Source organism: Mollisia scopiformis, assembly GCF_001500285.1.
Source record: "Mollisia scopiformis unplaced genomic scaffold LY89scaffold_10, whole genome shotgun sequence".
In the NCBI taxonomy this organism is placed as follows: Eukaryota; Fungi; Ascomycota; class Leotiomycetes; order Helotiales; family Mollisiaceae; genus Mollisia; species Mollisia scopiformis.
Window position 1 is genome coordinate 428,879 of NW_017263590.1, and position 22,273 is coordinate 451,151.

Genomic DNA, 22,273 nt, shown 5'->3' on the forward strand with positions numbered 1-22,273 from the left:
GTACAGCACGAACCCACCATCCAGTCAGGCTATTGCGGGGTCATTCGCACAGCGAGTGAGCGTATGCGCATATTGCGTGCTTGTTGACAACATTGCCAATCCGTGGCCGCTGCTGTCGGAATGGAGACGTGAAGCGCGTGTGAGAGTGGGGGTGCACCTGTTTGTTCTTCCTTTGCAAGGGAAAGAAGGATTCTCTACAAGGGGATTATTCACTGCAGAACGCGATTCAGTCGAAGGGAACGCGAGCGCGGGGGGTCGACGATATAAATACATACCCCGCTATTGTTCGATACAAGAGGACGTCTGTCCACCCCGCCTCTCGTAACAAAGACGCTTCGACTGCTGCAGCCCTAGCATAGACTCGCGTAAACGAAATATCGAAGGATCTGCGAGAGAGAGGATAGGAAGGGTAGAATATATCGAGAGAGGGCTTAGTGCAAATATCCTGTTGAAAGACGGGCAAAATGGGTTTATTGTAAGGAATTACCCAATATGGAAAATGGTTGTCCCTGCAATTTGGAAGAGAAGTACTGATTCGATGCATGTTTCAGGGCACTGGGGACACCTCTAGATTGGCCGGAGGCGAAGAAGAATGCACATCAGGTACGGGAGTGGGGTGTCAAGGTATGAACTCTCTATGGAAACTGAGACATCTGGCTTATGGAAGTCTAGCAACTTCTTGCTATCTGGAATAAGGCTAAAGGCAAAGAGAGAGATGCGTTATTATGGGGTGACGAGGTTGGTCTTCTGCTTGGTTGGCAAAGACATCAGCTTAATGATATCAGATCGAATACTTGGTTGTCAACTACAACAAGGACGATCCCAATGTTACGTTATCTCTACGTCAAGCAGATATTCTCCATGCTCTCGCCCAAGATGAGGAGCTCTGTGACAATGGAGGTTGCGTACCGGATTTGCAGAACGTGAAGAGAGAACAGTATGTACCTCCGTCTTGACATTGGCCTACTGTTGACATATCCAGAGGACCTCCACTTCCAATCTTCCATCCTGAATTTGGTCGATTCATGCTGGAGGCTACTCCTGGTAAACCATGGGGAATTGGATTTAAAGATCTCCTAGACGTTGAACCAAACATGAAACTCAGGTAGAATGCTCTATATCATTCATGGATTGATCTGATACCTAGTAGACGTAAAATTGCCAAAGAGCATATGAATGCAGAGGAATATCCAATAACATTAACAACATATCCACGATTAGGGAGTCCTGGTACCTTCACTTCACCATACTATCCCCCTTCTGGACCAAGACTAAGGTCCCAATTTGTGCCCGACGAGATTGCCAATCCCCACATCCGTTTTCCAACTCTAGCAGCAAACATTCGATCTCGGAGAGGGCGAAAAGTTCAAGTCAATGTTCCAGTCTTCAGAGATGAGAATACTCCTTGGCCCTGGAAAGACCCCACCGTCAACTATGATCTTCATAATTGGCCTGAAGATCATGACGTTCGAAATGGAGCTTCACCAGACAATTTCATACATATGGATGCAATGGCATTTGGTATGGGAAGCTGCTGCTTACAGATCACTTTTCAAGCCAAAAACATAACTGAAGGAAGGAAGATGTACGACCAGCTCAGCCCATTGGGGCCAATTTTACTTGCTTTAACAGCAGCAACCCCGATTTACAAGGGGTTCTTAGCAGATACAGACATCAGGTGGAATCAGATCAGCTCTGCTGTGGATGATCGAACACCGGAGGAACTTGGAGAAAAGGTCAGCTAGGCACACTTATTTGAAGAATCTTGACTGACAATCCAAGCCTCTCAAAGAGAGTCGTTGGCGAATGCCCAAATCACGCTATGCCCCTAATTCTACATACATCTCGGAAGACTCCAGACTTCGGAAAGAGTATCTAGACCCCAACTTGGTTATCGACCCAGATGTAAAGCAACAGCTTATGGATGGTGGCATGGATTCTGTCCTCGCCACGCACTTCGCGCATCTCTTCATCCGTGACCCCATCGTCATCTTCGCTGAAGATCTACAAGAACTTGACCTCAGCAAAACAGACCACTTCGAGAACCTCCAATCAACAAACTGGCAGCACATTCGATTCAAACCCCCTCCAGCAGGCAACGACATTGGCTGGCGCGTCGAATTCCGACCTATGGAAATCCAAGTCACGGATTTCGAGAACGCTGCATTCTCAGTATTCATGGTTCTCATCACCCGAGCAATCCTCAGCTTCGACCTTAATTTCTATATCCCCATCCAAAGGACAGATGAGAACATGGAAACCGCCCATAGGCGAGATGCCGTCTTAAACGACAAGTTCTACTTCAGAAAAAACCCCTTCCCAACCCGAGCCCCACGACCCTACTCCGCCAACGGCGGCTCCTCGTCAGGAACCAACACACCCGCAACCATAAGCAGACCACCCACCCCGACCGGCCCCGTCGAAGACGAGTACGAATTAATGAGCATCGACGAAATCATGAACGGCAGCCCATCCTCCTCTTCCAACGACTTCCCCGGCTTGATCCCCTTGGTAGAAAGCTATCTCGACAGCATGAACGTGGACGTCGAGACTCGCTGCGAATTAGCCGCCTATTTGGACCTCATCCGGAAGCGGGCAAACGGCACGCTCTGGACGGCGGCGAAGTGGATTAGGGATTTTGTTGCGAATCATGGGGAGTATAAGGGCGATAGCGTGGTGGGGGAGAAGGTCAATCATGATTTGATTGGGGCGGTTATTGCGATTGAGAGTGAGAAGGGGATGGGGGTTAGGAACCTGGATCGGTTTTTGGGGAAGATGGTTGGGCCTTGTGGTGGTGGTGGGTAGATGGGGCATAGATAGCGTTGCTTTGCAGCCTTGTGGGTGTGTTTAATGCATTTTCTATATTGCTACGTAGTTTGGGTTTGAGTTGCGGGAAAGTCGTTGCTGTCAAGTCCTAGTTGGATAGACAGGAAGTTTCTTGATCGAAGTCGAAATCATGAAGTATACAAGGTGGCAAGTGCTATATGAACTTCAACACATTCCTTCATTGGCCGCTACGTAGGAAAGAAAGCTGAATGACGAAAGCATAAACCCCTTCGAAAGTTTTGTTGCACATCGCAATTTTCCTTGCAGCAATAACATCACGAAGTGGTCGTCAATGTCCCTTTCATTTACAAACATAAGCTTGAGAGACTTGGCCAATTAGGGGAGAGGATATGTTTTGTTGCACGTCGCACCGATTATGGTTGTTGCTGTTGGTGTTCCTGTTCTTGTTCCTGTTCTTGTTCCTGTTCTTGTTCCTGTTCTTGTTCCTATTGCTGTTGTCAAGCTGATTTTATTGAATGTTGGTCATGAAGTGGTTGTCAATGTCCCCTTCATTTACAAACATTGGCTTTGGAGACTTGGCCAATTGGAGGAGGGGATATATTTTGTTGCATGTCGCATCAACTATGGTTGCTGCTGTTGCTGCTGCTGCTCTATTGTAGGCTAGTTTGTTGAATGTTAGACATGGTAATAAAATATCAAGTCTGACTTTAGTCGATATCATGCAGTCAATGTCTCCCTCAATTACGGACATGGGCTTTAAAGAATTAGCCAATTAGAGATCAAAAGATTGTTTTGTTGCATGTCGCACTTGTTGTTGTCGATATTTTCGATATTTTCGCTATCATCGATATCATCGTCATTATCGGTGCCGTTGCCGTTGCCGTTATTGTTGTCGTTGTCGTTGTCAAAGAAAAGCTGATTTTATTAAATATTGTACATGGTATTAAAATATCCATTGTGGCTTTGATAACCGCTTCTTACTAGCATAGCTATTCTCCTCACCTACAGACATTGGTCATCTCACAGATTTCTTGGCTAAGAAAACAAGTAAGTTTGGCCTTTCAGAACTAATACTATCTTTGTTATTGCCCGTCGCACGGGTTCTCAGAATCTGATTTTATTTATCATGGGAAATGTTGGTAAAGTATACCTATTGCAGAACTATTCAAAATAGTACGATGTATTCAACCACAGCATGGCTTCCTCTTTGCTTGATTTCGTTTCTACGGAGTTGATCCAAATGGTTCTTTTCAAGAACTGCATATATTTCAACAAGTCTTCAGCTTCAAGACTCAGCTTCAAGCCTTTTGGATTCGTCATTAGCTGCAAAACCACAAGTTACCCATTCAAAACGACGGACTCCTCTCCCTCGTCACCCCATCCGACCCCCAATCTACATCCTCACCCATCTCCCCCAAAACACCCTGCACTTCATCCTCCCTCGACCTCGCCAACTCCCAAACACTAACCTCCCTCCCCATCTCCGCCACAACGGCCAACCCCTCCGCATGCAAAATCCCCATCTCCCTCGCAATAGCCCTCAACCTCGCACATATCCACCTCTTCTTCCTCTCCCCCTCCTCATCACAACCCACCATTCCCGAAAGCGCACACCGGTGCAGATTCCACATCAGCATCTCGCCGTTCAACGCCCGAGGCGGTGGCCTAGTCCACAGATTGTTCTGGAGTTGTATGTGTGTGTTGAAATGGAACAGCACGGATGCTAGGATATCGTTGTTTAGCTCTGAGATCCTGGATTTCCAGGTGTAGATCTGTAAATCCGTGTCCGGATCTGGAGGAGTGAGGAGGAGTATGTATGTGCACAGTAGCTCGAGAACGAGGGTTCGTGCACAGCGGTAGGAGTTCCACGCCGATGCTAGAAGCACATCAGTATAGACGTGATATGTATCTCCGTAAATCTCTCTCTCGTCATTTTCATACTGCCGTTGTGTTTCTGGTGTTGGTATGATCTGGTATTTGTAGCCGTCGGGTAGGTTTGTGGCCCACTTTTCGAGCTGTTGCTCGATTTCTGTGGCTGCTTTGAGGATTTCGGTGACGGATGTGGTTTGGAGGCGGGCTCGTAGGGCGGCGAAGCGGGTTATTATGAATGAGAGGCCGGTTGCTGCTGCGTGGTCCGGGGATTCGTGGGGGAGGGCTAGGAGGGAGAGTCTTGTTATAGAATTTGGGATTGGAATATTTCGTTGGACGCAGGTCTTCATCTCGTTGTTCTTAGACCTAGGTGAGGAAGGGATGGGAGGTCACTTACGAATTGGAAGCGTACTCGGACGAATATCCGACGTCCGGTAGGTGTTTGGAGTTGGCTGTCTCCGCGCAAGGAAAGGAGTGACGAAGCACCATTTGCGTGTTGAGCCCAATATTTCATTGAGCTTGGTTTGCTGGAGCAGTTGGTCTGGGACAAAATACTCAAGTTAAAACCTCTCCAGAATAGTATTATCAGATAATGAAGCCCAGCTATGGAAATCAGGAGAAATGTGTACATACCTCGTATAGGCCTAACAATAGAACCGAAACAAGGACATCGTCTTTCGTAGCTTCATTGACCTTTGGCAACAACGCACTAATACCACTTACTGCCCTCATATATCTCGCAACCGCTTTCTTCATCATCAGACTATCGCGTCTCGTGTTAGAGATTCCAGCAAGGCCCAGTGCTAGAATAGCATCGTCCAAACAATTCAACCTGGCCCTTGACCCTCCCAACATCTCAGGCAAGTAAGCAAAAAGCCCGCCGTCTTTCATTATCGCGTGCGAAAAGTCCATCCCATAGTCTGGATCTTCATAAGCATAGTTTCGAAACACATAACAAATTCCTTGTTCCTCTTCACTTGAATGTTTCAACAGAGATTCAAGCCTCCCGACTCTCTCTTCTCTGAACTTGGTTCTCGGATCAGGCTCCAATTCCCCTCCCATTTCTTTCCACTTTAACAAGACTGCTTCTCGTGTAGGAGCGGGTTTCCGATTTTGGCCATTTCTAGCTAATCTTTTGTTCTCGTTCTCGTCTCGAAACATGAGTGTGAGAAGGTCACGATACCCCGTACAAACTCGACAACCTCGGACGCCTTGCTTGCACGAGGGACGAGCTTCGTCACACTGTCTTGGTGTCAGTCTGTATCATTGCCTTATGAAGATATAATGAACGATACATACTCGTGTTCGTCGTCTTCGACACTCATTACATGCCGAGCTAGGTTTTCCACAATAAACCATCTCGTGAACAAAACCTAAAGATCTACCTTTTCATCTCAAGTGGTTGTCCAAAATTTAGATCAGGTACCAACAGAAACACTTAATAATAAGCTTAAGAAGCCTCCGCTACTTATCTTAACACTAGTACGAACCCACCGGTGTTCTCCCTGAAGTCCATCTTCCTCGAGAAATAACGTGTAGTAATCAGATTGCTCCTCTGCCGCACGCAACATCTCACATAATCGTTTCCCACCATCTCAGCCTAGCATGAGTCGAAAGAGCCCCCATCTGCAGGTCCGCGGCGCATTAAGCTTAACCTGCACGTCGGGTCCAATCCCAACCCCGTTCCCACACGGAATTGAACTCCTCGTCTGCATACTATTTATCCTTACAGTCGGCAAGAAGCCCGGGTGTATCGTGTTCGGATTCATTCTTCCAAATCACCTGCGATACCAGGGAAAAGTACAGAGATACTGAATCTCGGTGAGAGCCAGAACCAGGGTTCGCATTTTTGTGGCTTGACTTTGTGATTACTGTGCAGGAATGTAATCTTATTATGAAAGAGTGGCGAGGATGGCACGTGGCAGTTATCTGATTGTCAGATTGAGGATACTATAAGTCGTTGATAGGTCACCTCGTACTTGCGCTGTTGAATTCCTGTTCATCATTGGTTTGAAGAATGGACATTGGAAATTGAAGCAGAAGATGGGATTTGTAAGTCTGAGAGCTTAGCATCCTGGTAGAGGTTGGATCATCGAGTGATGGGACGAACCTAATGCGAGGGCCAAACCTGTAGGAATTCGACAAGCATATGGAGTTCTCCCACTTTCATCCCAACTCGACGTCTATTTACCATTGCGCGCTACCCCATATACATTTAAATAAGCACTTTGACTCCCATAATTCAATAAGTCCCATGGTATAACAGTAACACACTCAAGTAAAAGGTCCCCCCTTCTCAGACGCGCATGGAATCCCCCGTCTTCGAGCAATCGATATAGATGGGACATGAGAGCTGCGGATGCGAGTTCCGCTTGGACTAATCTCAATTTTTTGTGTTTTTAATACCAGAGTTAGAACGTTCTATTCAGTTTCTATTCTATAAATTCTATACTCCAAAACGCCTCCCAGTGTCAAATCCAATCAAGTCCTTTCTGGTATCGTCCCACCCAACCTCACCTCATCACTCCTTAGCAAACTCCTCGTTGTAGGAGCCGCGCTCACCATTGACAAGTCCGCTAGCTTTTCAGTAGCACTCATCTCGCTCCCACCAGTCCGCCTACGACTCAAACTCCTGATCGAATTTGTCCTACTCTTGGCCATCGTAAAGAACCCTTGTTTCAATCCCAATCCCCTACCTCTCTTCTCTTCCTCGCCAACTCCTACAATCTCAAACAACTTGAAATATCTCTTGCAAGCTTTCCAAGCCTCGATCCCAAGAACAAAAACTAGCACCGCTCCAGCTGAGAGAGCCCATTCCCATGATATTCCGACGTGCTTGAAGACTTTGGTGTTGAGGCCCGGAATATATACTGCTGGGAAGACAGACAGGGCTCCAATGACAACAGCCCAGAATAAGAATCTGTTTTCGAAAATGTCTTTGAAGAACGGAAATCTGCTCTCTGATTCAGGATTCAAGCGGAACATGCTTCGTCTGATGCTCTTGAATTCCCAAGCACTGACCAAAATCAACCATGTCAGCTCCGCAAAAACTGCGGCTCTAGCCCTGAAGACAGGCTCGCACGTATCCTGGTAATTATCCGTGTTGTAAGTCCTGTTGCAATCACGGCCAAGACGGCCGTCATAAACACCATAGATGATAATTACGAAAGTGAGGAGAGTGCAAGTTCCCATCAAAATACCATAGACGAGCATGTCGACCATTATCTGAGGGGTAAAGACTCCGAATTTCATGCTGTGTGGTGGGCGACGCATGATATCCGAACTTGCTTTCTCTCTTCCGAGACCGAACGCCGGGAACGAGGAGGTAAGCATATTGATCCAGAGAATTTGTAACGGCGACAAAGGGAACACAGATTGCGAAGACCTGTCCTGGAAGCCCAAACCAGCAATCAAGAGAATCACTTCTCCAACGTTGGATGTGAGGAGATGCATGACAAATTTTTGGATATTGTCGAACATGCGTCGTCCTTCTCTGATGGCAGAGACGATACTGTTAAATTTGTCGTCCGTGAGAACAATCTTTGCTGCCCCCTTGGCCACATCACTACCTGTCATTCCCATAGCGATACCAACATCCGCTGACGAAAGGCTGGGGGCGTCATTAACTCCATCTCCGGTCATGGCCATGAAGAGACCGCGACGGCGGAGCGCTTCGATCATTCTAGTCTTTGTATTGGGGGCGCAACGAGCTATGACGAGAGGCAGCTCGGGAAGAGCATCGATCTGAGTGTCTGTCATAGCGTCAAAGTCAGTAGCTTTTTGGATGATTGCATCAGATACGTCCTTTGGTAGGATGCCAAGATTGCGTGGAACAATTCCAATCTCTTTTGCGATTGCGGTTGCTGTAGCTGGATGATCCCCCTGTTTTGGAATTAGTTTTGCTTTACAGACTTGGATCTGGTGTACTTACGGTAAGCATGTGGACTTTGATGTCTGCTTGAGAACATTCTCGGATTGCTTCTTTAGTTTCCTCACGGGGAGGATCATAGATTCCAACAAGTCCAATCAGAGATAGTCCTCGTTCAATCTTCGGCCTCATGACCTCGTCGCTGTATCGAGCTGGATATTTTCCGTAAATGGTTCCGGAAGCAACAGCAAGAACTCGTTGGCCCTGTTCAGCGAGATCGTTCATTTGGTTGAGTACGTGCTTTCTGAAACCTTCAGTAAGAGGTTCCTCCTTGTGGTTCCATCGGACGGTCGTGCAAAGATCAAGGACCCGCTCAACAGCACCTTTGGTGTAAACAAGTGTTAGTAGGTCGTCATCTGTGTAGACAACAGACATGCGTTTGATGTTGCTATCAAAGGGGAACTCTGCAACTTGTCTCCAACCCTGAGATTCAAGTTGCTTTTTGCCGTGGTTGAATCGGTGAGCGAAGACTTGAAGAGCAATTTCAGTGGGTTCTCCTGTGGCTCGCCAGGACTCGCAATTTTCGCTCTCGATTTTCTCATGTGAGACGGTGGCTAAATTACATAGAGCGATACCTCGAAGGAATTCTTCAAGTTGTGGAGTCAACTTTGCGACTTCGTCTGGTGTTTGAGTCCAACCTGCCTGGTCTTTCGCAGCCTTCGCAGGAGGTATGTCGAATTTCAAAGCGGCCGTACTTCGTTCTTGGTCGTAATCGGTTTTCTCTGGATCGGACGATGATTCTGATGATTGAATTGAAGATCTTCGAGGCGCCTCAGGCCCTAGAGTGACATTTCCTTGTGTTGGATCGCATGGATCTGTCGAATTGTTCACGGTATACACACCAGTTCTTGGCAGCCAAACTTTCTTGACGATCATAGCACCCTGTGTAAGTGTTCCAGTCTTGTCAGAGCAGATATTGGTCACACCACCAAGGGCTTCGAGGGCCGAAAGATCACGGATGACCACGTTTGCTCGTCGCATGACTGTCATGCCAACAACCATGGTAATCGTCAAGACGCTACAACTATCAGCACAATGTGTATTACTGATTATGGGTTAATACTTACGCAATGAGAGATTCTGGGATGATAGCAATTCCGGTAGAGATGGCGTAGATCGCAACTTCGTCCGTGACGTTGAATTTATTGACACCAAAGACGACAATAGCAAGCAGTATTGCGCAGCCAAACAGAATGTATGCGACTTTGGACAGCTTTCGTTGAAGAGGGGTACCTTCAGTTAGGCCGAGAAACTTGCCAACGAAGTCGTAGATTCGTCGAGTGAGACCCTTTACAGGTTGCGTTTTGCCGTATTTCTTGTAGTTCATGGAACGTCCAGGTTTGCGTTTCTTCTTCGTGGTCGATGATGCGATCTTGCCAACTTCTGTTTGCATACCAGTAAATGTAACAATTCCTCGACCACGTCCTTTGGTGACAGTCGTGGTAGAGTACACCATGTTGAACCTATCGCCAATGCCGACTTGTCCTTCCTCTGTTGCCAATTTGTCTCGAGATCCAGGCACAATGATGTCGTTTTCGATACGTTTCTCGACGGGTTCTGCCTCGCCTGTTAATGATTTCTCATCGCAGTTGAGGTTCATGGCTTCAAAGATTCGTAGGTCCGCTGGAACTGTGTCGCCCGTCTTCAGAATCACGATGTCTCCTGGAACAACTTGCGCACTTTGAGGATGTCAGAGTTATACCAAATGCAGAAGAAACACACATACCTTGGGATGACGTCAATTCGCCCATCCCGTAGAACAGCAGCACTTGGTGATGACAGTGCTCGCAATGAATCCATCTTCTTTTCTGCTTTATACTCTTGGAAGAAGCCAATGGAAACATTGAGGACGATGACAGCTGTGAGGACTCCCCCCTCGATGTAATCGCCTACACCGTAACTTAAAGCCATCGCAAAGACAAGTACCTACAATATCATTGGTAAGAATACTCCTCGAGTTGGAAACCACTTACCAAAATCATGGCATTGCTCATCTGCTTGATCAGAATCTTGTACCAAGCAATGCCACCACCTCCTTCCAACTCATTTGGAGGACAGTCCCTTTGCAGATCTGTCACTTGCCTCTTACTCAACCCAGTCTCAAGGTTCGTGCCTAATTGTTGGGCTATATCAGGGACTGTCAACAGAAAGGGATGGACATTTGTAGTCTGGTGTGGTTGTTGCTTGGGTGCCATCTTGACTGCGTTTGTTTGACACGTGTATATTTTGACTAATACAATAATATCTATCGAGTGGTTCGATTCCTAGTCAAGGGAATCGTAGGGAATGGCTTTGTTTTGCACAAAGAATAGGTTGATGTTTCTCAAAATCCCAAGGAGGAATTACCCCGCCATATATATCCCCAGACGGCAAAGACGGATGGAAGCCATGATAACGGAACGTAGAAGCTCCACCAGTCCCAAGGAAAGGCCAAGGGCTTACATGCATTCATCATGATATCGGTGATAGTCGGCGTTCGTGTAGTGGGAGTGACAAGAGACTAAAGGCTTGGTCTCCAAATCTCAACCAGTGTGGTTGAGCTAAGCGAGCGGAAATTCGTGGCGGAATCTGGGAGAGGCTTGGCGTGATGGCGTGAGGAGAGGAAATGACTGATAACGGAGGCGGAAGTGGCAAAAGAGGAAAAGCTTTATGACGTGATTGATGTCATTGGCTGATAGAAGTGTTCTGGAAAGCGTCAGATACGTCATGTGACGCTTGGCACATGATTTAGCGTCCCAAGCAAAAATGCCAAGGCTAGGCGGTTCTCGGCAAGGTGTACTACGAAACATTTTGGTTGATATCATCATCCAACGCTTGATTGACGTTTGTATTCGAGGAATGCTTTCTCGATTCATTTAAGTGGATAAGGTCATTTTGTCGAGGAGCTTTTTTAGCGACTAAGTAGCACTTTCGGTTGCGTTGACAGATTCTCAAAGAAGAGTTCTCGTTATGCCTCTTGTTCTGCCAGCCTCTACCTTTCGATGTTCGCACCAGCGGAAGTATCTGCCTGAATAGCTGCTCGTATTTAACTATTCAGTGACGGGAAGGTCTCGATGTTGTTCAATTTTCCGTTCAGTCGATCTTTTCGGAACAAATTTCTCCGGCTATGTATCCCAAATCACCCGCATTGCGGGGAAGTCCAATGAAAGGACTTGAGAGGACCGCTTAATTATAGAAATGAGATTTTGGTGGGATATCAACACTGTAGCCCCTCTGGTTATAGTTGCCTCATATATGAGCGAGTAATTCTCATGTCAAAGACGCATCAAGATCTTCCAGCAATTTCAAATCAGAATGAAGACTTTCCAAAATCTATTTATGCTCATTGGAGTCATTACTGTTTCTGCCTCTCCCCTTCATAAACCGAAACCATCTTTTAATTGGCATAATACTGAGTTCTTGTAAGCTACCCTGTTCAGACTTCAATGGCTTGCTGATTCAGATGTAGACTCGCCTTCGGTGATTCATATACTTATGTTCAAGGAACTGCCGGACTTCAGAATTATTCCTTCATAGGAGATCTCCAAAACTACTCTTATACTCCACAAGAGCTTCTAAGCGATGAGATTGTTCAGAATCAGGTACATCATCCAAAGCGTGAAATAGACCATATTCTCATCACATGATGCAGATCGGAACAAGTGCTGGAGGCCCGAACTGGGTCGAATACCTGACAGGTTGCTTCTCAGGTCTGCCTTCAAGATGTAAAAAGCAACTTTGGGACTTTGCATTCGCTGGCTCAGATGTATCCACTACATAGTGAGTCAAATATCCGGCAAACCGTCATTTCTAACAGAGTAATAGCACTCCGCTTCACCACAACTATACTGTCTCTCTCGAAAATCAAATAATTCAATGGGACACCTATGCGAAGTCGGTCATCCCAGTTGATCTGTCGAAAGCCCTTGCCGCCATCTTCATTGGAATAAACGACATCAGCGACTCCAGCAAGTACACCTTCCCTCTGGACAATGCTACAGACTTTCCTTCCTTCTACACAGAAATAATCAACACCGAGTTCGATTCCATTGAAACCATCTACAAAGCCGGGTATCGAAATTACCTCTTCATGAATCTTCCGCCTCTGGAACGAACAGTATGAGACTCCCTCTCTTTCTTACTCTACCAGATATTAACTTCTTTTAGCCTGGAAATGTTGCCAGCACGCAACCACTGCCGAATAGCACCATGGTTCATCAATACAATTCCATCATCAATTCCACAGCTCTCGCTTTCGAATCGTCACATCCAGGAACAAAAGCGATGGTCTTTGATACTTATGCGTTCCTATCTGGGATCTTGAATGACCCTGCACCCTATGGACTTAAGAACACCACTGGTTACTGTCCGAGATATGATGCGCCGGATATTGCGACTAACTATGCAGCTTATGGATGCCTCCCGATTCCTGAGTATTTCTGGTATAATACAGGTCATATTACGTGGAAAGTACATGAATATCTTGCGCAAGCTGTTGGGACATTCTTAGAGGAGCAGACTTGTTGATCATTTCAAGGATAGTCACGTGTGTGGCCGTTGAGTGGCTCATAGAAGGTGCCATGGAATTCTTAGATGATTAATTTGCTAATTCAGATCTTTACGGCGTGCTTTTCGAGTCATTCATGACCAAGCCATCGAAGACCTTGTTCGAGCTCAACACTGAGTCAAGTCCCGTGATCCGCAATCTCAACTGTGACCCAAGCTTTCCCGTACATTGAAGTATTTGCGGACCGAAGCGGTATCAATCAATTTCATACATATTACATCTCGGAAAGCTAACTATTTACGGCCGTTATGGAATCAGCTTGTTCACTCAACACCAAAACTCCAAGTGAGACGGCCGACGGATCGCGACTCGGTAATCTTGTCAGCACTCAAACTACATCCGACCCACAATATCACCTTGCTCCCTCCCTGAAATAAAACAGATTTCAAAACATTCCGACCATGACACCTGTCACATCCATATCGTCGGTATCGCCATTGCGATATGAGTCTTGCATTAGCGTGCGGAAACGGTGCGGTGCCGAGGGATATCTGGAGATCAGTAATCAGCAGGATAATGATGCCCAGCTAGCTGTTAGTCAACTTGGCTAGAGGCTCGCAAAACTATCACTGTGATTGGGCTACCCGTAACCTTCTAGAGATCGCAAGTGCGAGGGGTAACAATGTTGATCGTCCTTGTTGCCGGTATATTCTTGTCTTTGTCTTTTGTTGTTTCTGAATTCGAGCACGACTTATATTCAACTCAACAAAATCTTCACTACTCTGTATTATTTCCAGAGCGATCCAAGATTTTTGCATTCATCAAGTAACATCCGCGTCTTGGATAGTATAGTATACGTCTTGCGCATCCCATACATCAAGCTCGGCATTTTTGTGCCGGCAGAGGTGCGGATGATTACTATCCACATAGAAACTCAACAATCCGGCGTCAAAGAGGCGTGCTCAACCGGCAAGGATAACTTGAGGCACAGCTGGGGGCTGCCATGAGTGGGCTTTGTAATTGAAAGCTTGATAATTCATCCATGCGGAGTCCGCTTAACATGGCGAGTATGTTATAAAGTGTTACACACCCTTCTATCTTAGCCTTGTATCTGGAGTTTAGGGAAAGTATCAGACTTCAACATGGCAGCCTCACAGCAAAGCTTTGGTACTGGATCGATGACAGAAGAAAACGAAAAGAACATTCCCGATCTCGAAAAGGCCAACAACGAATCCGCAAATGAAGGATCAGACCTCGAGAAAGGAGAAGAAAGGCCAAGTGCATCTGCTCTCCTAGATTGGGACAGTCCAGATGACCCTGGAAATCCAATGAACTGGTCGAAATGGAAGAAGCGATACCATGTTGTGCCTCCAGCTGTCATCTCCTTCTCGGCGTGAGTATCCCCAGCATCTCCATCAAGTATGATCTAACGAAGACAAAAAGCACTATCGGTTCCTCTATCTATACACCAGCATTTCCTGTCATACAAGAACAATGGGGCGTCAGTACCACAGTCGCTCTCCTCCCCTTGACGACCTACGTCCTGGCGCTCGCCCTGGGACCCATCATCGCGGCCCCGATGTCCGAGACCTATGGAAGACATATCGTTTACTTAGTCTCCGTCCCTATTGCCACTCTATTTACTCTTGGTTCTGGCTTTTCACAAAACATCTGGACATTATGCATTCTTCGATTTTTCTCCGGCATGGCTTTCTCACCTGCTCTAGCAATAGGCGCTGGCACCATCGCCGACATGAACAAGAACGAACACAGAACGATCCCATCCGCATTCTACGTCCTAAGTCCCTTCCTCGGCCCATCACTAGGGTACGTCTATCCTCTCCATCCTCTCTCCTATACCAAGCTAACATCTAGACAGTCCCGTAATCGGGTCCTTCGTCACCGTCCGTAAAGGTTGGCGCTGGACAGAATGGACCATAATATTTTTCGCCATCTTCTCCTTCCTCCTAACCCTCTTCGCATCCGAAACCTACAAAAAGACCCTCCTAGCCCGCCGCTCCAAAGCCCGCGGTCTCCCACCACCACCCTCGCCATTCCCCTCCGCTGCCGCTAAACTGAAGTTCATGTTCACCGTCACGCTCCTGCGTCCTCTCCACATGCTCTTCACGGAACCTATCGTCGCTTTTTTTAGTATATATGTAGCGTTCAATTTTGCTGTTCTATTTTCTTTCTTTGCGGCGTTTCCGTATGTCTTTGAGTCTGTCTATGGGTTTGATACGGAGCAGAGCGGGTTAGTTTTCCTGGCTATTGGTATTGGATCTGCATTAGCTGTCCCCACAGTCATTGCATGCGATGTGTATCTTTACCAGCCACATGTGAGGAAGGCGAAAGAGAACGGTGGGAACGGAGCCGTGGCGCCGGAATACAGATTGTATCCTGCAATGATGGGCAGTTTCGGGTTGCCGATTGGGCTTTTTGTGAGTTTGTCCCTGCCAAAGACTGTGGACGTGAAGCTGACTTTGGAATAGTGGTTTGCGTGGACGGCAAGGAGCGATGTGTCGTGGGCCAGCCCAGTCGTGTCGGCAATTCCTTTCGCGTGGGGAAATTTGAGTTGCTTTATTGCTGCTGCGAATTATCTGATCGATACGTACCAAGCATTGAATGCTGCCTCCGCCTTGGCAGCGAATGGCCTCCTGCGATACGTTCTTGGTGCGGTGTTCCCGCTATTCACACTGCAGATGTATCGCAATTTGGGGATTGACTGGGCGACTAGCTTGCTGGCATTCATTTCGGTTGCATTGCTTCCTGTTCCTTGGGTTCTGTTCATCTATGGAAAGAACATCAGGGCTAGGAGTCAATACGATACTTTGAAAGTTTGAAAGAAAGTTGTACTTTGCATGGTTGTGGTAATATATATAGCAGATAGAATAGAGCTTGGTTTTTTAATTGAAAGAGGAGCAGATTTTACGAGGCAGAGGCAAATGCAAATAATTTGCACATATTCCTCCTTATACTATTTGCTTTTTACAACACTCGCTGCTTCAATGTTAAAAATTAGACTTTGGAAGGTTTTAGTTTTAATTTTGTGATAATTTGATATATTTTGCCTTTTACACTATTATATTATTATATGTGCAACTTTTATGTCCTAAGTTCCGCCCGTAAAAAACAAGGTTGTTGATTGAGCATATCCGGATAAAGGAGAGTCATCAGACTTGCGGGGATAAACAGACTCCCTTGCCTAGCCACAAAATGTTAGAGTTGTTTCTGATGTGAGATATACTCAAACGAATGCGAGTGGTGTTGATATCCAACATATCCAACAAAAAGATAAGCATATGCAGCTTACTGATGCAACGCATATGCACAGGCGAGCGAATAGTCTGTTGAACGATGACCGGACCAACATTCGACTACCGTTTCGCGAAATCGCCTTGCATGCAGGTGAGATGCTCTTAATTACATAGCTCGACACAGCATACGAAGTACAGTTGCTTTCCAGACATCAATGCCCATCTATCTTTTCGAGGCTCAGAGTCTCGGTAATCTTTGAACTTGTGGCGTCAAACGTACCGTCCTGCCTGCCATGCAGAATCTCATCTTCCTTGGCATCGCATTTGCTGGATTGTTTGGTATCAGATATGCCTTCAAAATATTCATTGCACGACGAGCATATGTTCAAGCCATGCACCGAAATGGCTGTAAGCCAGTGCGTAAATGGCTACGCACAGATCTCTTATTTGGCCTTGACCGGATTAGACGAACGAAGAAAGCGATGAAAGATGGAAATTTACTCGAAGTCACCCGTCAGGATTTTGAGGCCTGCGGGAAAACATTTGAAACTTGCGTCATGGGGGTGAGAACGATCTACACAATGGTAAGCCCAACTTGTGAAGAACTCGTTCTTTCGTATTTTCTCTAGGGGACCCAGTTCCATTTACAGAAATGTCCGAAGATTCACGAGAGATGGAGTACTATTTATGGAATCGAGGACTCAGGTATGCTAGGTTGCTAACTCTAAGGACTCATCGAACAGGAGTGGGCAAATATACACACAGTCCAATCAGTCGAATTTGAAAGTTGGGGTGTCCGACCTCTGCGCGCAAGCATTGCTGCCATGATGGGAAATGGGATCACCGTCTCCGATGGTCCAACTTGGAGCCACGCAAGAAAAACATTAAGACCAATCTTTCAGAAATCCCAATTCAAGGATTTGGAGAAAATGGCGTTTGAGAAACACCTGTCGAGAATGTTGAAGCGTATGCCGAATAACGGTTCCGCTGTCGACTTACAGAAACTCTTTCAGAGAATGGTAAGCACAAAATTCAGAAATCTGGAACTGTCACAGAAACTGAACATTGCATCTCAGTTTATCAACGTGTCGTTGGAATACATCTTCGGAGAAACAAGATTTTCGGAGCTTGATGATTCCTCGCCAGACGCCGATCAATTCGTGGCTGATTACAACAATGCAGTCAAGACCATTGCAAAAATGAGGGGATTTGGCATGAACATGCCATATGATCTCTCTGCTAACAAACGAGCCTTGAAAAAAGCCGTGGAAAAGTTACAACCTTACGTCGACCAGCAGATCGCTGCCGCCTTGAAGAAGAAAAAAGAACGTATGATCGATCAACAATCACAGCCCAACGAGTCATATGTGTTTGTCGAACAACTTGTTTACGAAACTGAGGATCAAGGATTTGTGCGAGATCAACTACTCAATATATTTTTCCCAGCCCGAGATGCGTCTTCAGCAGGCGCGAGTTTTATCTTTTTTATCTTAACTCGGCATCCAGATGTCTGGGAGAAACTTCGGACTGAGGTTTTGGGTCATGAGAAACCGATGACAAGTCGATATTTGAGTCATGTCATAAATGAATGTGAGTAACAGGGACTTTCGCTTGGAGAAGAGCTTCCTATGTCTTTCGGACGCTTTACATTTGTTGACACTTCAGTGAAGGCCTTCGGCTCCTAGCTCCAGCCAGTCGCGCAATTCGAACTTGCATTAAAGACTGTGTACTTCCATATGGTGGTGGTATAGACGGTCTTTCTCCAATCTACGTCTCTGCTGGGACGAATATCGATCTGCATTTTGGTCAACTCCACAAAGACAAGGATATTTGGGGGCCAGATGCATTGGAATTCCGCCCAGAGAGATGGGAGAATCTTGATCCCAAAGTCAAGTACCAACCCTTTTTCGCTGGTCCTCGTAAGTGCCCTGCATAGCAGATGCTAATCACGCAATATGGGTATTTGCTGGTGAGAATGGCCAAGCTGTTCCAGAGGATTGAGAACAGGGATGAAGTGTTGGAATTTGTCGAGGAACACAGCATGACCATAACAAGCCGGAATGGTGTTAAGGTAGCACTAATTCCAGACTCTAACTCGTGAAGGCTCTCTCGGAGAAGTCGAAGGAAGATAAGGAGTTGTGCTCAGCGTGATCAATGGATAGAGGAGATGTATCTTGGAAGTCCGTCCACCTGTAGTGCAAAACTCAGTCGAACAAATATTTCACTCCGAAACCGACTTAGGTACAAGAGAGAAGCGGTGATATTAGACTTACTTGTCGCCCTTCCGAATGTCCCACAAAAGCAAGTAGTTTGGCATAGTAATATTCCTCCATTCGCTTATTCTCATGAGCCTCACCAGCCCCTTTTCTTTCGGCTACCCTGCGAGAATCTCTCAATCTCAGCTTTCACATCAATCATCAGCTTTGATGGGTGTTTAGACGTATCAATAAGTGTGGCAATATGAACCAATTTTCTAGTGTATCCATGATTACTTCATGAAAATGCTAGCGGGTTTGCGCGCTGAAATTCATGAGTGTGGATTTCACGCAACTTTGGGCCCGAACATTTAAGGTCCCGAATTATCGAAAGCACTAGGTACATCATGATGTCAAGCACCTTCTATTCCGATTGATGTTCCAAGAGATTGTTTCTAATAATTGTCTTTCTTTCACTTTTTTTTTTATCTCGAGGCGAGTTATTCAAGAGAAGCTCAAAAATATCTTCCGGCACATTCATACAACGAGATAAATTGGCATAGTTATAACCTCAGAAATCAAATCGACATGAAGACCCCAGGCTTTTTGAGAAGGCGTAGGGATAGCCAGAAAGAACCACCCCCTTATACGGAAGACATCGCGTCGAAGCCCACTCGCTCCATTAAAGCAACAGATTCCCCTCAATGGCGCTGGACAGAAGCACAGTGCCAAGAGTGGTTCGCTGCGGTCTTCGTTCGATTTCTCGAGAAATCGCCAGAAGAAGCTGCACGGTTATCGCGCTCCATAAAGGGCTGGGGTCCAAGTATATACAGTAGGTCGCGCTCTGAAAGGGTGAGGTTGTTGGGGGAAGGAACCGGATTAGCGATGTACGCATGGGTGATCAACAGAAAGCCTTGGAATATCGTGAGTGACCTTGGACGAGAAGGCATATTTTGAAAGCGGTGATGCGGAAGCTAATCCTCATGGCAGACAATGAGTAATTCCTAATGGTATGGGCTACTTTAAAGATGGCTTTCTGAATCCAAGAACAGTGGAGGTGGGAATACATCCGATTGAAGAGTACAACATGCAGCAAAATCAAAACCTCGCAGAATCCAACTAAATTATAAGCTTTATTCACTTCCAATTAGAGACTACAACGTGCAACAAAACTCATATGAAAACAACTATGGATATAGGCGTTCAATGGCCCTCCGGGCGATTTTGTAGGCCCACTCTCAGACATTTTCACCCGGACTAGGTTTTGAAAACGAAGGCCACCAATTCCAACAGGATGAAAACATTATTGGCCGGAAGTACATTGATGACATATTAGAAAGTACGACACGCATGAGATTTTTATTACTTGACAGATTCAACTAATGTCGCACAGAGAGCACGTGATCACACGCTCTGGGCACAGCACGTGCTGTGCTCTACCGTATACAACGAGCTTCCAAACCTCACCTCCTGAGATCTTCAGACAGACCTAAATTCAAGATCTTTGCACATATTATTTCTATGCTCGTACCACACATTAAGCCTACGTCAGAATACAGTGTGATAACTAATCTGAAAACGACAATCACAACTTACATGCCTGACTACACTTTGAGCAGGAATACTCAGCAATGATCGGTGTTTTCACTCATTAACAAATGTAGCAAAAAAACCAGATTTCGAGTGCATGCATGCATTACTTCATGAAAATGCTCCACGCCTTGTGATATGAACTTCCCACAACTCTGTACATAACAAATGTCTCCACCAGACAGGAGAATACCCTTGAACACCGATGCTCCCGTAGCAGCCAGTTCATGCATCGTCCCAACAAACGTCCGAACCTCCCAATACCCGCCCTTCGCTTGAAATGCAACAAAAATTTGGACGCTGATGAGTTTGATCTGGCCATATCTGAGTTCTGAATCTTTTATTCCAGAATAATACACTAAACCGTTGATCCTCATCTGGAAGTACTCCCTTCTGGGAATATTCTGCTCAGACTTCTCAGCACTTCTTGCATAGGCAGATCTCGCGTGCCTATTTCCTGTTTCTCTTTCCTGTCTCTTTCTTCTAGTCTGACGGCGCTCAACGCTAGTATTTTGTCCGCAACCTTTCCAACAGTATTCTGGTACTGCTCAAGTTTGTGCACTCCATCCGAGAATTGGTCAACCTTGAATTCCAACCCGGATTGTAATGCTTGCAATCGCTCAGACGCCTGCTTTCGCAGATCAAGTGCGGATGAGGACGAGATTTCGGCAAGGATGGCAGCTTGTTCGGGATCGAGGAGCGAGGCGTCTATTCGAGAGGGTTCGAGGTCTGCAGTCTCATCTGGAAACAGAGGTGGTAATGTTGGAGGTGGTTTGGCTAAAGCTTTCCATTGATCGCGTTCTTCTCGGAGTCTAGACATCGAATTAGTTTGCTCTCTGCAGCACTGATTTACGAAATACGTACAATTTCAGTCTCGCTTCTAACCCTATCAGGTTCTCTTCCAATTCGACATTTCTTGGATTTGGTGTCTTGATGACCTTTGCTGCAGGTACTGATTCTTCACGGTTGAACCAGTCCGAGAATTCCGACTTATTGGCAAAGTCTTTAAGCAGTGTCTCCTTGATCATTCGTGCTGATGCTGTTAGCTGTGGATGGACAAACGTGACCAAGCAAGACTCACCTGCTAATTCAGCCCCATTATCTGCGCCATGTGCTGGCTTCTCTCCCATACTCCGTTCACCAGTCCATGTCAAAAGCTGCTTCATTCTCCGAGGCTCGCTCAACCCCTCAGCTTCGATATGCTTGTAGAATTCCGAAGTCTCCACCTCACGATGTGGAATTGCGCTATGCCCGTTGTCTATCAACGAGCTCGCTCTTCGCCCTCGAAGACCCAGACTACTCCTCCGCGCACCATTTCCGCCCTTTTTTCGAAGCTCCTTATTCCGATTTATGATAGGAGTGTCACTAAACGGCAGCGCAATCACTGTAGAATGCTTCGTAGGATCTACATTCAGATCCTCCGTCTGGTTCGTGACTGAGCCATTGACCATCTCAATCTTGTCGTAGTCGGTATGTTCTAGCTGTGTAGCATTTCCATTGTTGGTTGCATCCGCGGCCTTTCCTGTCGATGAACGCGTAGTCTTTCTTTTCTTTGGCACGACTATAGCATCATCTTCCGGTTTTGGAGTTGAGAAGCTCATCTTACGCCCTCGAGGCTTCTTAGCAGTCGTGTTTGCCTCATTGTCGCGCTCTTTCGTCTCTTTGGGCTCCTTCGGTTTCCTACCCCTCTTTGCGGACGGTGCTGGCGCTGGAGTTGGAACCGGTTCTGGCTGAGTGGGTGCTGTTTTTGTCCTTTTTGAAGCGCGCGTGAATACAAAGTCTCCATCTTCCTCGTCATATGCTAAATACCAAATCAGTATACCAGATTCCGACAATGACGAGACCGAGGGCATCCTACCAGCAATCCGCTTGCTTCTTCTCCTTCCTGTGGGCTGATTGCTACTCATGCTAATCGTTTCCAGAGGTATTCGCGTTCGTAAAATGGTAGTCATTGATGCCAGGTTCGGCAGCGCATCTGCTTTGCGTGGGGAGGAGCGGGATGAGTCCGATTTCGCGACGTTCGAGTTGTCGCGCGTCGACACAGAGTATCTTCGCGTCAATTGGTGATAGTGATTATCGGAAATATTGTATTTAGAGATGCGATAGGGTCCAGAGTCGTGAGTCGTCGGTGTTGTCGTGAAATGTCCTGGTGGCCCTTAGAGTT

General features: G+C 46.4%; 8 protein-coding genes across 8 annotated transcripts; 5 read left to right on the forward strand and 3 right to left on the reverse strand.

The window, feature by feature from the left end:
• Window positions 1-276: 276 nt before the first annotated feature.
• Window positions 277-3,004, forward strand: LY89DRAFT_35147 (glutamate-cysteine ligase-like protein). The gene is made up of 7 exons (XM_018206922.1): window positions 277-475; window positions 552-624; window positions 673-738; window positions 786-937; window positions 983-1,105; window positions 1,151-1,736; window positions 1,783-3,004. The coding sequence occupies exons 1-7, from the start codon at window positions 465-467 to the stop codon at window positions 2,803-2,805; spliced, it is 2,034 nt and encodes a 677-aa protein (XP_018072364.1). The 5' UTR covers window positions 277-464; the 3' UTR covers window positions 2,806-3,004.
• Window positions 3,005-3,938: 934 nt separating this feature from the next.
• Window positions 3,939-6,138, reverse strand: LY89DRAFT_35296 (uncharacterized protein). Its single transcript, XM_018206943.1, has 4 exons — window positions 5,956-6,138; window positions 5,290-5,898; window positions 5,054-5,197; window positions 3,939-5,006 (listed from the first exon to the last, which is right to left on the reverse strand). Exons 1-4 carry the CDS (start codon window positions 6,013-6,015, stop codon window positions 4,134-4,136), a joined length of 1,686 nt encoding a protein of 561 aa, XP_018072365.1. The 5' UTR covers window positions 6,016-6,138; the 3' UTR covers window positions 3,939-4,133.
• A 922-nt stretch (window positions 6,139-7,060) lies between these two features.
• Window positions 7,061-11,208, reverse strand: LY89DRAFT_643844 (potassium/sodium efflux P-type ATPase). Its single transcript, XM_018211812.1, has 5 exons — window positions 10,558-11,208; window positions 10,311-10,510; window positions 9,652-10,263; window positions 8,588-9,602; window positions 7,061-8,538 (listed from the first exon to the last, which is right to left on the reverse strand). The coding sequence occupies exons 1-5, from the start codon at window positions 10,777-10,779 to the stop codon at window positions 7,138-7,140; spliced, it is 3,450 nt and encodes a 1,149-aa protein (XP_018072366.1). The 5' UTR covers window positions 10,780-11,208; the 3' UTR covers window positions 7,061-7,137.
• A 198-nt stretch (window positions 11,209-11,406) lies between these two features.
• On the forward strand, window positions 11,407-13,090 carry LY89DRAFT_706621 (uncharacterized protein; the record flags this gene model as incomplete). The annotated part of the gene is made up of 5 exons (XM_018217541.1): window positions 11,407-11,985; window positions 12,033-12,165; window positions 12,216-12,343; window positions 12,389-12,680; window positions 12,731-13,090. Exons 1-5 carry the CDS (start codon window positions 11,879-11,881, stop codon window positions 13,088-13,090), a joined length of 1,020 nt encoding a protein of 339 aa, XP_018072367.1. The 5' UTR covers window positions 11,407-11,878.
• A 1,039-nt stretch (window positions 13,091-14,129) lies between these two features.
• On the forward strand, window positions 14,130-15,904 carry LY89DRAFT_614462 (MFS multidrug transporter-like protein; the record flags this gene model as incomplete). The annotated part of the gene is made up of 4 exons (XM_018210686.1): window positions 14,130-14,463; window positions 14,514-14,897; window positions 14,950-15,508; window positions 15,560-15,904. Coding segments are annotated over exons 1-4 (1,539 nt in total), but the record flags the coding sequence as incomplete, so codon positions are not given.
• Window positions 15,905-16,502: 598 nt separating this feature from the next.
• LY89DRAFT_706623 (cytochrome P450 alkane hydroxylase-like protein) lies at window positions 16,503-18,425 on the forward strand (the record flags this gene model as incomplete). The annotated part of the gene is made up of 5 exons (XM_018217542.1): window positions 16,503-16,908; window positions 17,068-17,343; window positions 17,401-17,914; window positions 17,995-18,212; window positions 18,261-18,425. Exons 1-5 carry the CDS (start codon window positions 16,618-16,620, stop codon window positions 18,423-18,425), a joined length of 1,464 nt encoding a protein of 487 aa, XP_018072369.1. The 5' UTR covers window positions 16,503-16,617.
• Window positions 18,426-19,107: 682 nt separating this feature from the next.
• On the forward strand, window positions 19,108-19,642 carry LY89DRAFT_668212 (uncharacterized protein; the record flags this gene model as incomplete). Its single annotated transcript, XM_018213031.1, has 2 exons — window positions 19,108-19,351; window positions 19,572-19,642. 2 exons carry the CDS (start codon window positions 19,108-19,110, stop codon window positions 19,640-19,642), a joined length of 315 nt encoding a protein of 104 aa, XP_018072370.1.
• A 557-nt stretch (window positions 19,643-20,199) lies between these two features.
• On the reverse strand, window positions 20,200-22,261 carry LY89DRAFT_706624 (uncharacterized protein). Its single transcript, XM_018217543.1, has 4 exons — window positions 21,968-22,261; window positions 21,191-21,910; window positions 20,974-21,142; window positions 20,200-20,921 (listed from the first exon to the last, which is right to left on the reverse strand). The coding sequence occupies exons 1-4, from the start codon at window positions 22,059-22,061 to the stop codon at window positions 20,483-20,485; spliced, it is 1,422 nt and encodes a 473-aa protein (XP_018072371.1). The 5' UTR covers window positions 22,062-22,261; the 3' UTR covers window positions 20,200-20,482.
• Window positions 22,262-22,273: the final 12 nt, after the last annotated feature.

What these genes read in the sequence shown, in the direction of transcription:
- LY89DRAFT_35147 (XM_018206922.1), top strand. An exon ending in CGTTATTATGGGGTGACGAG is followed by an intron (nt 739 to 785) that starts GTTGGTCTTCTG and finishes TAATGATATCAG; the next exon opens with ATCGAATACTTGGTTGTCAA. An exon ending in GAACCAAACATGAAACTCAG is followed by an intron (nt 1,106 to 1,150) that starts GTAGAATGCTCT and finishes GATACCTAGTAG; the next exon opens with ACGTAAAATTGCCAAAGAGC.
- LY89DRAFT_35296 (XM_018206943.1), bottom strand. Translation starts at nt 6,015, where the DNA reads ATGGTTTATTGTGGAAAACCTAGCTCGGCATGTAATGAGTGTCGAAGA. An exon ending in GTCGAAGACGACGAACACGA is followed by an intron (nt 5,899 to 5,955) that starts GTATGTATCGTT and finishes ACACCAAGACAG; the next exon opens with TGTGACGAAGCTCGTCCCTC. An exon ending in TATTGTTAGGCCTATACGAG is followed by an intron (nt 5,198 to 5,289) that starts GTATGTACACAT and finishes ATTTTGTCCCAG; the next exon opens with ACCAACTGCTCCAGCAAACC.
- LY89DRAFT_643844 (XM_018211812.1), bottom strand. Translation starts at nt 10,779, where the DNA reads ATGGCACCCAAGCAACAACCACACCAGACTACAAATGTCCATCCCTTT. An exon ending in TGAGCAATGCCATGATTTTG is followed by an intron (nt 10,511 to 10,557) that starts GTAAGTGGTTTC and finishes ATGATATTGTAG; the next exon opens with GTACTTGTCTTTGCGATGGC. An exon ending in CGAATTGACGTCATCCCAAG is followed by an intron (nt 10,264 to 10,310) that starts GTATGTGTGTTT and finishes ACATCCTCAAAG; the next exon opens with TGCGCAAGTTGTTCCAGGAG.
- LY89DRAFT_706624 (XM_018217543.1), bottom strand. Translation starts at nt 22,061, where the DNA reads ATGACTACCATTTTACGAACGCGAATACCTCTGGAAACGATTAGCATG. An exon ending in TAATGGGGCTGAATTAGCAG is followed by an intron (nt 21,143 to 21,190) that starts GTGAGTCTTGCT and finishes TAACAGCATCAG; the next exon opens with CACGAATGATCAAGGAGACA. An exon ending in TTAGAAGCGAGACTGAAATT is followed by an intron (nt 20,922 to 20,973) that starts GTACGTATTTCG and finishes TTCGATGTCTAG; the next exon opens with ACTCCGAGAAGAACGCGATC.